We start from the raw sequence: 18,295 nt of genomic DNA, 5'->3' as shown, positions 1-18,295 counted from the left end.
ATTTTACTTTTAATTAACATTTTCAATGCGGGACTTTTACTTGTAACAGAGTATTTTTACAGTGTGGTTTTAGTAGGCTACTTTTACTTAAGTGAAGGATCTGAAATGTATACTTTCTCCAGCACTGGTATTGGACTATAGTTAAATATAAATAAATGTTACTATATAGACTGGTTGTAACAAACAGCAGAGGGCAGCGATACGCCATTGCAGCGTCTAGTCTGCCTAATCTAAAGAGGAAGAAAAATGTTGTGTGTTTTATTTAGAAGGTCTATACCGGAAATGCTGTTATGTATTGTAGCGAGTTTCACTCATCTTCCCGTTGACCCTCCTCCCTTTTTTAGCCTGACTTTGTTGTTTTCTCTGTTCAAAGAAAGGAGAGCGAGGGGTTGCAGGGATACTGCTGTTGTTGACAGCATGTGGACGTTTTTCTATCTATTGTTTGAATCGTGAATGATTCGTGAGTACGTATGGATACAGTCGGTGGGGACAATTGGCGGAGACGCACGAGGAGCGCGCGAGCCTACAAACAAGCCGTAGCACGAGCTGACGAGTCCAGTGTGCTGCGGAGTCTGAGCGTTGGAAACACGGAAGACGGCCATGACATGGAGGAAGACATCGGCCTCTTCAAGCAGGACAATCTGGAGCGCAGGGTCATGGCGCCCCGCTACAGCCTGCTGCGGGAGGTGGGAAGGGGCACATACGGCGTGGTGTACGAAGCGGTGGCCCGGAGGACCGGTGCGAAAGTTGCCGTGAAGAAACTGCGATGCGACGCGCCGGAAAACGTAGAGCTCGCCTTGCAGGAGTTCTGGGCGCTGGCGAGTCTGGAAAAACGGCATCAAAATGTGGTGCAACTGGAAGAGTGTGTGCTACAGAGGAACGGTATGGCCCAGAAAATGAGTCATGGGAACAAAAGGTCCAAACAGTACCTGCGTCTGGTGGAGACTTCACTAAAAGGTGGTGAGGCTCTTTAGCTCCTCAACGTTAGCTGTGTAACGTTATATTAAGAGCTGCATTTTGGTTTAGATATATGCCTAATAAAAAGCAACACTTCAGAAACTGTCTGCAGTGTTGTAGCTATGGGTTTTGGTGGTCATCCGATATATTCAAAGAAATGTTAAATTGCAATATATGTTTAATGTACTTCTGACTACTCCAAGCAGGAGGTAGCATTGTTTTTGTCGCCATGACACAGACTCGCTGGGGGATGGGTAGATTTTGTGAGGGAGCTCCCGAGGCACACTAACTAAAATGAAGTCCGCTGTGTTGGCAGTATTCACAGAGGTGTTTTACACATTCCTTTGATAGTCATTTAACTTAAACCAAACCCACCACGTCAACAAAGTGTCTTAATGTGCTGTGCTGGTTCCCTTTGATGATAAATCACAGTAAGGTAATATTGTGAAACGCAGAATGACCATCACTCTAAACCAGCTGTGTGCAGTTATACCTCCTTATATAGTTATGGCACTTGATCTGTTTACAGGTATTTGAAATATGCATCTCAGTCAAGAACTTGTTGAAGGGGTTTTAGCATCATAAATAGTAGACAGTCTATTCATAATGGATACACCTAATTTTTTTTGGCTTACAGTGGGTCATTAATGATGCATTTTCTCCTCTAACTGCATCTAAAATGCATGCCAAAGCATGTTAGAGATGCTGTGTAATGGTTCCACAGTGTTTCAGCTTGTTGAGTTTCAGATAAATACCACCCACACATAACCTTTTTAAGAAACACCCTAATAAAGAAAGGCAGGGCACAGCCAAAGAGATTGGAGTGGAATCGCTTACTGTCAGATAGTTAGTGAGTGCACATTCACTGGCTGTTGGGAAAGTATAATGACTTCAGCCTGGTATGAAATTGTAACAAATACTCACACATATTGTGTTGCATTAAATAACCACAAAAATAGTTTTTTTTAAGCAAAATAGATAATTTTTCTTTGCACATGTAGCTGTTTGAAGTAGTGTGCATCATTGCATCACTGTGTGAATGACTGGTGTGCATCCGTTGCAGGTGAGAGAATGCTTGGTCCTCCAGAGGAGTCTTGTTACCTCTGGTTTATCATGGAGTTCTGCGAAGGCGGCGACCTCAACCAGTTCATCCTGTCTCGGCGGCCCGACTCACAAACCAACAACAGCTTTATGCTGCAGCTGACCAGCGCCGTTGCTTTCCTGCATGAAAACAACATTGTCCACAGAGACCTCAAACCTGACAACATCCTCATTTCAGAGAAGTCAGGGACTCCAATTCTCAAGGTGGCCGACTTTGGCCTGAGTAAAGTTTGCGCTGGTTTAGGAAACAGCAACGAGCGTAAAGAAGGCGAAGACAAGAACAAAAACGTTAATGTCAACAAGTTTTGGTTGTCATCGGCATGTGGCTCAGACTTCTATATGGCTCCTGAGGTGTGGGAGGGTCATTACACAGCCAAAGCGGACATATTTGCCCTAGGCATCATTATCTGGGCCATGTTGGAGAGAATTACTTTCATTGATGCTGAGTCTAAGCGGGAGCTGCTGGGTTCTTATGTGAGACAAGGAGTGGACATCGTGCCGGTGGGCGAGGCACTGCTGGAGAATCCAAAGATGGTACTAAACATCCCACAGAAACGCAGGTCATGTATGTCCGATGGAGTGAGGAAGCTGCTGCAGGACATGCTCGCAGTCAACCCTCAGGACCGGCCCGATGCTTTTGAGCTGCAGGCCAGAATGGACCAGGTTACGTGTGCTGCATGACCCTCAACCACATTGTTTCACAGGTACTTATGCCTTCATCTTAACATAATCACCTTGCAAAACTATCATGTCACGATTTTTTTTCAGGCAGGATCCAGATCCACGATCTTATCCCGTTTTTATTTTCACAATGTTGCTACACAATATGGAAAGGTATGGAATTTGATTTTAGTCATTATCAGTTCTGAATAAGTATGAAAAAAAACAAGAGTATGGAAAATATGAATGTTTCCAGACTATTTCCCCACTTCTGTTTTCTAGAATCTAAAATTCAGAATTTCAGTGTTTTTCAGCCAAAATATTTACCACTGTGTGAGAGTGTGGACCAGAGCGAAATTGATGGTGTCCTGAGCAGAGAATGCCTTGATGGCTGGCTGAGATTATAGATTATAACGACAATAGCGTTCATGTCTACATGCGGGCGCCATCTTGGAAAACAGTCATTCATCGTTCGACTGCTCATGACTGTTTTCCATGATGGCGCCCTCATGTAAACATGAATGCTACTGTCTTTATAATCTACCTTTTTAATAAACTGTCTGTACACTTACAAAGTTCTCAATGCTTCGGTTTACATGTAGGGACCCTCATTATGCTACCGTTGAAGTGTGGTGCTATTTTGAGCCTTGTTAGTGGTATAAAATAGCGATTTACCATCAGCCCCAAAAGCTAGCATTCGCAGCTAACCACCGATTTGCGGTAGCTTGTTTAAAGCTAGAGACGCATTCGATTAGCATGAAAACAGATCCCAGAGAATGTTCGACTCGGTACACATATGTTATTAACCCCTAGGTTCATTTTGTGCCAGAATTGTCCTTTAATGTGGAAATACTATTTGTATGTAACCTGGAAACCAGCTGAATCTGCCAGCTCATGTTTCATTTGCTGTGGCAGATACATCTGGGCCCCTCCCGTTCATACAGATTTCCAGACATCCAGAACTTGCACAGGCCAATCACAGCTGTTTATCTCACATGGGGCGGGTTTAAGACAATGACTGACAGAGGAATTCTCTGTCCAGCATAATGCACCAGGCTCAGGATACTCAGAACAAACTGTCAAACTAGGCGGTGCTGATCAAATATGAATCAAGATTATGTTACTGTAGTGCATATTTCTCACCTCAAAGTTTTCAGGAACGCATTGCAGTGTCCGGTTTAGCTGTAATTAAAGAAAGTTTGTGACCTTGTCGCCATTTTTTTCCTGCTTCAAAATGGACCAAGCAACTTGCTTGTGTCCCTCAGCACTATGACGTTTCTTTGCTCTGATTGGTTGTAGGTCACGTTTCACTGCTCTGATTGGTTGTAGGTCACGTTTCACTGCTCTGATTGGTTGTATGTCTATCTAATTGCATGCAGAGGCATTCAATATACATGGTTTTGAGGCGTTGTGAGAGTCCCGTACACGTACAGTCAACATCACTGCCCCCGCATTTGTTGGGTCTTAATGTGCCTTTAGTGTCTTTCCATGTTTCCTAACTTTAGTGACTGCCTTCAGTGTATGTGCTCAGTGTCTTGCGCAACCACCCTCTGCCCTCTCAGCAAAGAAATACTAGTGCCTGTTATTGTATTTACTTACAAATGTCAAGAAATAAACGTAAGTAGATTTGATAGGGATACCAAAGGATCAAACCGATACAATACTGAATTCACATAAAATGCTCTCTGACCTAAACCCTAGGTTTGTATCTGGATATCTTACCTTGATAAAGACAACCACGTTGATGCAGTTGTAATTACACACAGAGAGTATTGTAATCGGAACGCTATCCAATTGGTCAGACCATATCTGGAGGTGGTCTGGCTCACATTGTGACCAAATCTCAGTTGGGGGTAAATGCAATCTGTAGACTGACTACATTCTTGAGAAAAGAATCCTGTGAGCATGTCAAAAGGTCACCTAACACTGCTGCCTAACCCTGCTCTCTCAAGTTGCCCAACAAAAAGCCATAGGCAAGGAAATCAGTAGAGCACATACAGCAGCATTATTTCTCTTCACCTGGACGGCACCATGTTTGTTGACAAGTCTGCCAGCTCTGTCCAGCTAATTTGCACATTGAGATCCAATGTAATCTCCAGAATGGGGAACAAGAACACTTATTCATCCCAAGTTTAATGCCGGTAATCATGTCATTTTCCAGATAATATATCCAGATACAGACCATATGTTAATACCAGGTGTGTGTGGGTCTTTGAGCATGGACTGTGCTTTTAAAGGACAGTCCTGCTCTAAATATACTCTATTGTAGAGCCATTTTTTCACTTCTAAAATTATATTTGTGTTTTAGGGCGTTTTCACACATACCTCATTTGGTCCGGACTTTCGGACTCTTCAGTTTAATCCGAACCAAAATTACAGGTGTGAAACCTCCCCCGGACCACGGTCCGGATCAAAAGACCAAATTTTGGTCCGACCAAAAGAGGGGTCTCGGTCCGGACCAAACTGAACCATGGTCTGGTTCGTTTACAGTGTGAAAGCATTTTTTGGATGGTTCGGACTTTCGGACCAAATAGAAGAAGCTCTGGCAGGCTCTCCTTGTGTTACAATAGCTCCTTTAAGAAATAGCTCGGTGCTTAGTGTGTAAGCTACATGAGAGAGTGAGAGTGACGGTGAATGCACTCAGAGCAGACAGCTGTCGGCTATCAGAGCAGAGAATACATCAGCATTTTATTTAAGTGGTAGTAAATGTACAGTGTAGGTTTCCGTTTGTCTCTGAATAAATTCTCCAGAAAGTTCCAGTGTCTTGCTTCTCAACATCAAAACAAAAAGAGCCGCGGCCGTATGGGAGAGCAGCAGTCAGCTGAAAAAACTCCGACACAGAGAGAAGATACGAGAGGACGGGGAAGCCCGTCTACAAACCAATCAATTATAAGTATCTGGAGACGCAGCTCACGTATGTGATGACGGCAGGATGTAGTTTTATCACGTATAGATCTTTAGTGCGCTTGCATAACTGCAGTGTGAAACCAAAACTTACCGGATCAAATGTATACAATGTAACAAAAACATGAACCTTGGTCCGGACCTTGGTTCGGACTTTCATGTGTGAAAACGCCCTTAATGAAATAGTACAAATATAACTTTTTATGAAATTGATAGCGATGTCATTCCAAGGAATATTGGGAGATACTACTTAATCTCATGGTTTTGTGTTAGAGCCACTGTTTTGCATTGTTAACCAACTATAAACAATTAATTGTAGAAGATGAAGCTACACCAAAGTGTCTAGAGATGTCCCAAGCCAGGCTATAACCGGTAAAGCTCGTAACACCACTGTACAATCAGAGTGGACTGAGTATTTCTTTAGTTCCAACAATTCCAACAGAGTGATTTGTGTTCTCTCTAGGGGTCGTGTCACATCAATGTCAGAAGGTGCCTTCTCCCAGTTAATCTTTCATTCAAATATCAATCGTTGTAAGTGTACAAACTGCATAGTTTGAACCAGGACTGTCTGACTTTAGATTAAGTAGCTTGCGAAAGTAAGGTGTGTCAAATTTAGGAGGCTACACATTAGGGCAGTTGAAACAAATACCGAAATTCGAATATAATTCAAATAGTAAAAATGAATGCTGACAGGATTTGTTTTAGCAGTGGGGGCAGGCCTGTCCTAACAAATTGGGCCTAGGCCTAATACCGTGGGCGCGGGGGGGTGGGCGCGGGCATCGCTGTTCAGAAACCTGTCTGTCTTCCAAAATATAACACTTGTATCCAAACGAATTGTGCTTAAAGCTGCAGGCCATCCAATTATAACGACCTCATTCACATTGTCGAAATCATTTAGATATTGAGCCATTACATTGAAAATCTTTTAGATAACAGGAGCCTATGATTTACTGTAGCCATCCTAACAACACACTACCTGAACGCCTTTTTCTAGTCTCCCGTTTCACTCTCCACAACGCTGTCTTCGGGCAAAAAGTCACGTCGTGAGATCGATAACAGTTATGGCGCTTTTCCATTACATGGTACCAGCTCGACTCGCCTTGACTCTACTCGCCTTTTTTGGTTTTCCATTACGAAAAAAAGTACCTGGTACCTGCTAACAGGTACTTTTTTTAGTACCTCCTCAGTCGAGGTTCCAAGCGAGCTGAGGCGAGCCGAAAAGGTGACGTGAAAGCGACAGACGGGGGTGTCCTGAACAAACCCGCTATTTTTAAACAGTTTAGCCAGCTTGTTTTTTTTTTTTGCTGCCTCCAGCTTGGTTTGAAACAAAATGTGTCTTCTGGCAACACACACCTTCCACGTTCTGTGTGTGTGTCGCGTTAGCCACGGCAGTTTACTGCGGCGCTGCTTGTTTTACAGTTCTGCAGAGGCTCCGGCAGAGCTTTTGCCGTTTATACTTGTGCGCTGGTGTGTGCGTCGAGCCGGCATACAACCAGCCACGCTGAGGCGGTACTAAAATCTGCAATGGAAAACGGACGCACAGTGTGTCGAGGCGAGTAGAGTCGAGGCGAGTCGAGCAGGTACCATGTAATGGAAAAACGCCATTAGCTAGCTAGCCTGTTTATGTTTCTTGTAATGTTAGCCATAGTTATTTATTCCTTACATTGATTTTGGTGTCTGCGTTTCAAAGCCATCTCCCGCGGTGACGTTTTTGGTGGAGCTGGTCGTTTTATAGTCGACTCGGAAGAAAGCGAACGTTTTGACAATAAACTACATCAACACAACAGTATGTGGAGTTAAACTGGACGGGCCCAATAACCTCTGAATAGTTCTACTTGTTAAATTGCAATGTGAGCAGCACCCAATTATGTGCATTATGTCGGCAGGATCATTTAAAAAGCAACCGCGACTATTGTGCGTCTACCCTATTTCTGATAGCGTGGCGGAAGAAATTTTGCCATGGTGTACCGCCACAATAAAATCAACATGGAGGAAACACTGGCTGAAATTACTATTCGAATGTGACTTTTTTTCTAAATATGTTGGCAAACGTTAGCTAATCTCCATCTTCTCGCCTTGGCCTACCCACATGTGTCACTCATGTCATGTCTCATGAACAATAACTTAGCGGGATTGAGAAACACAAGGCATTGTGAGGTCTAAGCTAACGTTACGTACCGTACGTTAGTACAACATTGCGGAGCTAACGTTATATATCGAGTTAACTTAGTACAAGGGGGAGTGACAGGCTGCGGCTGGAAATCGTAAGAAGGATGGGAAATAGTTTTAACATGACTTTAAAAAACGATATCCACCGAGCCAAAGTGCTTACGTTAACATTAGTTAGCTTGTTCTTGTTTTCTAACTGCGTCGCAAGGTATAGTAACATTAGCGTAGCTGGGAGCTTCATGGAGACAGCTAAAGGTAATGTTAGCAGCCCTCTGTCAGAGTTAGCTTCGACTTCATATATTACCTTCTAATAGCTGTATTCTCAGTAACATGACAATCTGTAAGAAACAGGTTGCTTATAAATCACTAAAATAGTGACAGCACAGTTTGGCTTGGTTATTAATGCAGTTAGCATCGTTTGTTACTTACCTAGTTTATGACAAATCGTTTCGGCTGTACTTTCTAACATTACGTCATTGTGCTAACCAAGCACCGTTAGCCTTTACAACAGAGCCGCTTCACTACACTTGTTAGATAGTGTTTAATTACAGAGTTCTCTGTTGATTTGTGTTTGTCGCTGTGTGCTTGTTGTGGAAAATGAATGTAAACAAAGTTGCCTGCAGGTCCCCTCAAGGCCAGGCTGATGTTATAAGATCTTCATTCCCAAACTGTGGTCCGCGGACCACTAGTGGTCCGTGAGGGTACTGCAGGTGGTCCCTGGAAAAGCAAAATAAAATATAAAATAATAGTTTTTTAACCTTCATTTTACCAGGAAATTCTCATAAAAAATAAGAATATGTATATTGATATAAAATTTTAATTAAATTGTCATGTTATTGTGTAATTACTAAAATAGGCTAGTGGCGCTCAGCCGTGACATTCAAGTCCAAACTCTGAAGATTAATAATCCCCTAAAATTGCACGGCAGTAGTCTGGAGTCTGTTACCTTATTTGGCAGAAATTGATGCATTTTCCTGTTGTTTCTGACAATTTGATAAACAAACATGTATATTATGCTTGAGTAAATAAAACCTCAATTAACAAAACTGAAAAAATAATATTAACATTTAAATAAATCACTATCAAGATGATTTAATCAAAAGGTTAAAAAAGAATACTGAACACTGGGACATTGTTTGTGGAAACACATTTTGTTATTAAATTCCACTGACCTGCATTGAATTGAGTTGGTGACAAAAGTCAAATCATGTCCAATCCTCAACACATACATTATGTGCTTGTGGGTACAGCTAGGGATAAGTGAGAATGATTTTGTGATTTGGGTGAACTAACCCTTCACATATTAGGGGTTGTCCTGTACATTTTGGATATTTTTTCACTAGTACAAAGACTTTGAATAGAGGCAGTCCATGGCATATTGTCATGTTCCAATAGCAACAATAGCAACAGTCTGTGTTCTGTTACATTCCATCTGTTGGCCAAATGCCCATGCTACATAAAATTGACAAGTCAGCACTGGTCATTAAACTGTGTTGTCTCTGTGGGCTGCAGGATAAAGCTCTCAATACCCTCAATATACCTCTTTTAAGTCTGTTATGTATCATGTTGTTACATGACACACGCACTCTGTTGAGTGCGTGTGGAAACTGCACTCTGTTACATAACGGACTTAAAAGAGGTTCCTATGACTGCATAGCTGGGCACAAACTGCGGCTGCACATCTCAAAGCACAGCAATCCCTAAGGCTCTGGCTCCTCACTGCCGCACAATGGCTGATGATAATCCTCAACACACTGGTTTACAGGCTGACATGATGTCAGACATGCAAAATGTGTTGTGTGAGTTGGAGAGCTATTGGGAAGTGTTTGTGGCCCTGCAGTCAGCTGTCTGGTCAGTGCAATTGACAGCAGGCCTGCCTCAGTAAAAACCTCCTGATGGTCTGTCCCACCACTCCTCATATGCTGAATAAACACCTTCACTGCTATACCCATCTATATCTATGGCTATACCTATGTCAGCTTTACTCACTGTTGCTTAGGGTTGGGCATCGTTTAGATTTGAACAATTCTGATGTCAATCCCAATTCTTTCTTTCAATTCTTATCGATTCTCGATTCCGACTCTTTGAGGGGTGGAGTTGAAACGGATCACATGCTTATTTCACAGATAAGAGGGACATTTTATTTCAACCTGAAATAAAGCCGCACTAGAGCGCCACTTTCTGTGCTCCATGGCTGCAACACAACAAGCGCCTGGAAGTACGGTGGCCGCATTGGAAACCAAAACTTCCAAATGTGACTGTCTGTTGGTTTGCACTAGTGTAGTGCTGTTAAAAGGTTTCTGTTGAGAACAGGCCTATTGCTTGTCCGGTTGTATTGCTGCTTGCAACTTTGTTCAGAACCGCTCAGCTAAACAAGTTCACACTCAACACTACGCTTCCTTGGCTCCTGACACACTTGCCATGACAGAGTTCCGTCCCCTAGCAATGCCAGAGTATAGGCGTCATTTGCTAACAGTTAGTAGCTAGCTTATTTGGGACCAGGCTATTTCCAGGAACAAAAGTGTTGATTCTAGAAAGTTACATTGCTGGTGCTTACATTTTTGAGTTTGCTTCAATGTAGCATCTCCAGTCTGTCTCTTTACATCTGTTCTTGAATAATAATAATAACTTTACCAAATTGATAAACAATCAAAACAGGGCACCACCCTGGAATCAGGGACCAATAACTGAGCTGTGAAACAGTCTCATTGGTGGTGTTCCCTTTAAAATACAGATCTGAATTAATTTGATTAATTTATCTGGTATCTTTGAAGGAACAAACGAAGGATGAATTCGAGCACAGACCTGTTTAACCAGCCCTTATTACAACAAATACACAAATAACCACAAACAACTGCTATTTAAAGTATAACAAAATTTATTTAACTTAAAAAAAAAAAGTGTTTCCCACACATAGACTATTGTGTGGCGGTGCGCCACACTATCAACAGCGGCCGTCGCACATTGTGTTTCGTTATTATTATTCGTTATTTCGTTAATATTCGTATTTTTTTTTTTAACGCTATTTAAAACACGTTCTTCTGCATTTCCTTTCCCTGCTCTCCTCCGTCTCTGTCACTTGTGTCTCGCTCACATACACACACATACACAGCTCCTCCCACCGTGCGGTGTTTGGTGTTTTTAGCCCCTAACGTTGCCTTTCAGATAAATGTATTATAAATAATGTTATGTAATTTTTTAATCTTGCACTGAATGTTTGCCGCTTCAATCCAGATGAGTATTGTAAAGTATTTTCCGCGACTGAAAAAGGCACCGAAGCGGAACCGGAGGTATCAGTCTGAAACAGAGCTGAACAGTCCGACCAGTGTAATTAGTTATGTTATTAATTTGTTTACAATATTTTCAGGCTTCAACCAGTGAAAGACAGGGTCAGGGAGAGAGAGAGAGAGAGAGATAGATTCGTTAGGCATTGAAGTAGGAGAGGAGGACAGCATCCAACAGCGTGTCCTCCTTAGTTTTTGATACTTGATTGTTACGAAAATAAGTAGGGCAGGCTCCGAGAATTTTATACAAACTAAACAGTGATTCTTCGCGGAGATAAACACAGCTCCATCGGTCTACATAGGGTGGCGTTCTCGTCACCTCGCGGGCTGTGAACAGACGGACCAACGGAGCTTATTATCTCACTGAACAGTAACTAAACTCCGTGGAAGGAGCAGCAATGTAGCATTTACCGTCTCACACAAGCTACATTATTCAACACATTCATATCAACAAATGCGCTGTGATCAGTGGTGCTTTCACAGCAAAAACTGGGACACGGTGGTCCCGAGCACAGATTAAAGGTGCAATATGTAATACTGACAGCTAGTGTTTAAAATAGTTACTGCAGTACAAATTAAAAATACTGGAGTCGTCTCCCCCGCTCCCTCCTCCCCAGACTCGAAGTTCATGTTGGTTGCCAGGCTGACCGCAGCATCCACAACAGTGTTGCTAGACGCTTGACTCACATAGCCAGACATTACTCCACAGCACAGCGGAGTAGCTAATGTTAGATGCTGGCTATATTGACAGTCATAAAAGCCCGTGCTCACGTGGAGCTCTGTACCCAACTGAGAGACACACTTTTTCGGCTTAGAATTACCGTAGGAACTGCTAAAAATCCCACAACCTCGCCATCCTCTCCACATGCCAGACAGACACACTTCCTCGGCTTAGAATTACGATAGGAACCGCTAAAAATACCACTACCTTGCCGTCCTTTTCCACCCACTCAACACACTTTATTGGCTTAGAATTACGGCAACAATCGCTACAAACACACTGCAAACTCAAGGTCCTCTCTTTCCGATTTACAGCACCCCTCTCTTAGCTTCAAATAACTCACCGTTGTCGGCTACAGCCGCTGAACAGGCTACACGTTGTAAACGGCCGCGGCCTGCTTGCCTGGTCATCCGGTAACGTTAGCTAGCAGTTAGCAGGGTTAGCATGGCGGCGTTAGCCAGGACCAGTCGGGATCACTTCACTGGCTGTGTCTCAGTTGTTTTTGCGAGTAACCAACTTGGGTACTCTAGCTATATAATTCAGTGTGAGTACACAGATGTTGAAATGACATAAAATGCCCATCTCTAGTAGCTGTCATAAATTAGCCTGAAGCTAATGCTTACCTGTTCAGGAGGAAATTAGCCAACTCTGCGTCCTTTTGGGCTCTAAGCTGTCTCCATCTTTCAAATACATCTCCAATATTTACCCAGACGTGGTTGTTACGTCTCTGGTCACGCAACTATTAGAAACATGCTGTTTTTGTCGGGTAAAATCAATCTCTGTTGATCCTGTTCGTTTGTTTGCTGCTTTTATGGCTGTACTAACCTTACAGCTGTAGCGCGCTGGGTTTACGTTTTTACAGGTATATCTGGCAACCCGGCCTGGTTATCAAACTGGGCAGTTGATAACAACAAACAAAACACAAACAGAAATTCCGTCACAGAACGGAAATTTCAAAAGGAGAAAATACTGGCATTAGCATTGTTGTCAGAAAAGATAGTATTTCAACTTAGCATGTTTCCTTAATGATGCATTGGGGTCATTTTTGGATTTATTACAGTAAATATATTACATATTGGACCATTAATAATCAAAGCGTGCACCAGTAGCACCAGTATTAGTCAAACACATTAATAGCAAAACAATGGCAACATTAGCCTTCACTCATTAATAAACACACATAAATTTCTCTACCCAGAAACCTCAACCTTCTTACTGTGTGTTATCGTTCGCTTTGTCCATAGATTTCCCACGGTAAAACAGAACGAGGTTCCGGATTGCCCGTCGGCAATTTCACGGAAAAGATTTTTCCTCCCGAAGGCAGCGGGAAGGAAGTTAAGTCGACTTGAGAAAGCAAAATGTTGTTTTCCTCTCCTGCAGATGTGAAGACACTGGTGTATGTTTTCATAGGATCCAAGGTGGTTTCAGCACACTGAAAATAAATCCACTTTGTCCAGAAAATGGACTATTTAGCACAGATGTCTGGCGTGCATCCTTGTTAGCATGGTGAGCCGCATCGGAAGACCAAGAAGTGGGGGTGACGTGAAGTTTTTATATTCCGGCCACCGGACCTGGATTCCCGCTGTGTTCAGGGTCTGCTGAACCAATCGTAATTCAGTTTTAGAAGGTGCGAACTACGTCTGTAGTTTTTAGACCTCCCCAGTTTGAAACCCCCCAGTTCTCATGGAGGTGGGAACTTTCAGGCTGCAGAATTGCGGTGGAGGCCACAATCCCTTTGTTTGAGAAGGCTTCAGGCCTGTGTGTGGGACCTGTGGTCCCTTTGTCTCTGAACACGTTGGCCACATGTGTGTTTGTTTAAAATCAGTTTTAACACTGGTCCCAACAGTAGCGTAACCGTTAATAGGGTTCCTCTTTCAATACACTACACAGTGTGTACATAACACTCTACTTAGAAATATGGCCGGTAGATCTCAAGAACTCACACTCGACATTGCACTCAGCAGTCAACCGAAATGGGAAGTCGATCTGATCAACAGCTGTCGAGAAAATCGAAGGACAGACCGATACTCCTTCCAGTATCTTTTTAGTTGTATGTGCAGCTCTCAGCACTTTGTGGCCATTGCTGTAAAAGAGTCGGAGACAATTTTCATTGCTGCAATTACTCAGCAAATCGGGAAGGAACTTGTTTTGGTAGAACGTGTACGTTCAAAAGTAGTTTTAGTCGTGCAACAGAAAACTCTAGCTGAAAAGAAAGAACACCAAGAAAGAGGAAGGTCCCGGAAAGCCGTCCGGAAAGAGTGTATATGCGGCAGAATTTCTGGCAGCAACAGAGCATTGCTGGGTGTGGAACGTAGTGGATATAGACTATTGATGTAATGACAATCCTCAGTTGATTTGATAATTCTTGTGCAAATGGAAATGTATGTGGAAATATCGGCCTGATGTTGGTGCTTCAGGGAAGGTGGCAGGTCCCCAGGAACATGACCCTGGGGAGGCCACACTGAGGGAACTCTTCCCACCAGTAACAACACCACTGTTGGAATCCTCTAAAGTGAAAAACAGTCACACGTTTAACGTTAGTGTCAGCAGTTTAACCGTGTTTAATCCAGCTACTAGCTAAGGGTAGACTAACATTACCTGCTGTCAAGTGTAATGTTACTATGTTAGCGTCACTCGCAGCGATGCTTCTGTTGACTCTAACGTCCGTTTCGGAGCATCAGAGAGAAGCGCAGGCATTTAAGTGGCACCGAAATCCGCGTTGCTATTCGTCCGGTAGATACTGGTCGTTTAGGCACCGGTGCCATATTAGCACTGGGTTTCGGTACCCAACCCTATACACAACTGTAGTAACCTGTTGTACACGCAGCAGGTCCTTAATGACCTTTCTCTCCTACCTAACTTTATTATACCAATTATTATTATTTCAATGTTATTTCAACCAGGGTTACACCCAGACCCTCCTTTATCTGCTCAGCAAAATCAATTAATTTCCCAACAGTCTGCTGGCAGTGGGTGCCTGGATGTTCACGAGTCTGTCTTTTGCAGAGCTGTGGGTTTTACAGGCAGTTTTGCCTGTAAAAACCCAGCTTTTGAACGTAAACGCATGAAAATAAGTTTTGTTTAACTACCTTGGCACTGCCGCTCTTACTCCCTCACAAGAGACACCCATCTGCAGACTGCAGTTCAGTGCGGCTGCTGGGGAGCGCAAATCTCTTCATTCTGTCTGTCTTTCTTAAGAAATAGTCGTGAAGCCAACAGCAAAGCCCAACTTTTAATGATATCAAACAAATAGAAATGTTCTCCCCTTATCTTAAAATAGTAAAAAATCGATACTAGAGTAACCTAGTTCCTTGCAATAAATATGCAGAGGAGTGTTTGTTGGTTATCTAATTGTGTTTTAGAATGTAATCACTGCAAAACAAACAAAATAAGCTTCATTTCTCTCTCCCTACTGTATAATGAAAATTCATGTTGTTACAAAACAGTTATGCTTAGAGCTGAAGATCTTTGCCCGAACCCGACAGGACCCGACGGGTTCGGTCTTAATTTTTATCATGTTACACGGGCTCGGGCCGGGCTCGGGCTTGCGCTCCTGGTTGCGCAGTAAACGAGCGGTCAGGTGAAGCGTTTCGATTGGCGTGTAAATGGATGCTGAGGAGGTGAAACAGAGGCTGGCTTCTGGAGGACTTATTTTATTTCTTTGTTCCAACTTCCAACTGGCCGATAGCCTCCGTTAGTCATGAATAAATGATGTTAAAAAATGTATAAATTACTCATTCTTGACGGAAAACAGTTGTGTGCGTGCGGCGCAGTCTCTTTTTTTCTTTCTCTTCCGCCGAGTGGTGCGTGTGCCCGCTTGCGGTGTGAAGAGCTATTTTCCGACATGCACTCTAATCACTGCTGATAGACGGCATTTTGTACAGTTGGGCTGTAAACGGGTTCGGGCTTTTAAAAATCTGTCAATCAAAATGTACTGGTCGGGCTCGGGGCGAATTCTGTCGGGCTCGGGCCTTGTCGGGCCGAACTTTTAAGGCCCGATTACAGCTCTAGTTCTGCTGGTATACAGCTGGACTGGAGTATGCAATGTTAGCTATTCACTGAATATGACATTTAAAGCCCCTCCGATTACTAACACTTAAGGGACATACCCATGTTGACTGGCTTTGTTTGAATTTCCAAAAGAAGGGTTGAACCCAGATCAGACAACCTTGGCGATGACATCATTGATACACAAGTATGCAGCTTCGCCGTCCAAACGAAGCCAAAAGAGCCGTTTTCGAATTTTTTCACCCTGGGACCAGGTTTCAAAAAAGTGCGTTTTCAGGCAGTGCGTTTACAGGATTCGTTTGGACGACAGGCCCAAACAATGCTAAACATGTGCGTTTGCACCAAAAAGCGTCTCCGTGTGGATGGCCCCTTAAATTAGCAGTATTCCAGCCTCAGACTTGTTTCTCTCTACTCAAGGTGACCATGTCCCACATAGACAAACTGTAAATTCTCAGTTTGTGCCTGTTACTGTTGAACCACGTTTTTTTTTTTTTTTTTTTTTTTTTTTAACATTTTAAATGACAATGTTGCTGTTTTCTCTGCAGACTTGTGTTTCTACCGGGAGCTGCTACATCAGCGAGGGTCTGGCTGCTTTGAGCTGAAGACTGTGAAGATGAAGGAGAAGCATAGGAAACTCGTGACTCGTCAAGTTTGGATGCTGAAATGGGATTTTTGTTTTCTTTGAACTTGTTTACAGTGAGGTCATCTGCCAATTCAATAGAGAATATTTGTCTTGACCTGCATATTATGATAAAGCAAGACAACATTATTCCTGCTGCTTAGTAGGAAGCTTGATTAAACGGATGTAACCATCCCTTCATCAAAGAGTAGAGGTCTGGAGAAATTCCCATCAGAAAACATGATGGTGACACTGCTTAACGAAGGACGGTGCATTGATTGACTCTAAATGTAAGGTGTGTGTGTGTGTGTGTGTGTGTGGGGGTGTGTGTGTGTGTGGGCGATCGTCTCCATGTGTCGCGCATTTTGATAATATTGGATGAAAACACCAGATGCCCACTGCTACTGCAAACCTCTCACTTCAAGTGGTGGAGTTTCTGTTGTCTAAAACTTCAGTGGAGTCTGGTCTAATGTCAGATGTTTGACTTTGCTGCCAGTTTGGATTGTATTCCCCATGCTGTGGTGGTGGTTGCCACACTAGGGAACGTGTGTTGCCCCAGGGAGATTTGACGGCTTTATTTACTGACAAAAAAAAACAAAAACGTGTCAACATCCTTTTTCTGTTGTTGGGTTTGAATTTCTCCAGACATCTGTTGGTTTACATGGAAGAACACTACACAGGAGTCATGGTTAGTTATTAGAAGTGAGTGACTGTAAAATCTTCTGTCATATTATAATTTATATACACAGTTTCATATATTCATATATACAGCCAGTTTTCTGTAAGTTCAATTGAGACAGTCTAATCTTTAAAAAATCCTGTGATTTCAAGTGATTAACAATAATGCAGAATTTGTAACGGTTGACAAATGTCTTTAATCCCACAGTAAAACCCTTATAAGCCACTGGATAATGCTAGATATTTTTAGCCTGGGTTTTGATCACTTCATAATTCTGCCACCTTCCTAAGGTTCACATCAGTGTTGCCTTCATTTAAAGCTCAAATAGTGAAACCTAGTTAGCAGACTGGGTATCACAGAAGATCTGTCAGAGTTTGGAGAGTCATGGACATGTGGATATAGAATTTTTGCTGGCATAAATGCAAAAGCTATGTAAGGAAATCCCGGGTCAAATTTAAGCATAATTGTAGTTAAAATAGTTTAAAAAGTTAATTGTCGTACTCTTTACAAACATATATGTGAAAGTGTGTCTGTTATAAGTACATGGGGAAAGCTAAAAGAAAAGCAGAAACACGCCCTAAACTAGACACACGTGATGGGTGTGAATGTTTAGAGTATATCTGGAGACATGCAGGACATACACAGGCCTGACATTACATTACCCCTCTTCTTTGCCTTTGACTAGAAATCCAGTGCTGAGCGCAGCTTATTTGATTTCATGGACACTTGATTTTCACTCTATTCTCATTGGTTATACCTAGTGGAGCCATAAAATTTGCTAGTCAAGTAACATTTAGATCAGCTGTTATATTTTTCTTTGATTAGGCACTCCAAATACATTATTCATGGTATATGGTCTCGATAATTTAGTTTCTTCAGTATTTTGGGTGTAATTATGGATGAGGAATGATGAATGTATTATTACTATACATATATTATTTACTATTTGGAATTGTACTGTTTTTCTGTATAACATTTATTTGTTAAGTAAAATCTAATTTTTAAAGGGAAGATTGAATATTTGAACAGGTGCCATTCATGTTAAAGGAGCAAAGCCGCAGAGCTATTTCTTAGCGTTTCGGGTGGATTACGAGTTCTAAACTGTGATGAATAGGATGTGTCTTGTTGAGAAATAATCACACTTAATCTAAGTGTTGCTAAAATCAGCCACAGGCCGTTTGTGAGGTCTAATA

At 42.4% G+C, this 18,295-nt stretch overlaps 1 protein-coding gene across 1 annotated transcript; it reads left to right on the top strand.

Moving 5' to 3' along the window:
- Nucleotides 1–263: 263 nt before the first annotated feature.
- Nucleotides 264–17,232, top strand: LOC116034538 (serine/threonine-protein kinase 35-like). The gene is made up of 3 exons (XM_031277241.2): nt 264–957; nt 2,021–2,762; nt 16,350–17,232. Exons 1-2 carry the CDS (start codon nt 471–473, stop codon nt 2,737–2,739), a joined length of 1,206 nt encoding a protein of 401 aa, XP_031133101.1. The 5' UTR covers nt 264–470; the 3' UTR covers nt 2,740–2,762; nt 16,350–17,232.
- The last annotated feature ends 1,063 nt before the right edge of the window (nt 17,233–18,295 follow it).

Source organism: Sander lucioperca, chromosome 6 (genome assembly GCF_008315115.2).
Source record: "Sander lucioperca isolate FBNREF2018 chromosome 6, SLUC_FBN_1.2, whole genome shotgun sequence".
Taxonomy (NCBI): domain Eukaryota; kingdom Metazoa; phylum Chordata; class Actinopteri; order Perciformes; family Percidae; genus Sander; species Sander lucioperca.
Note: the sequence above shows the minus strand (reverse complement) of the source record. Positions and strands in the feature narration are given on the sequence as shown.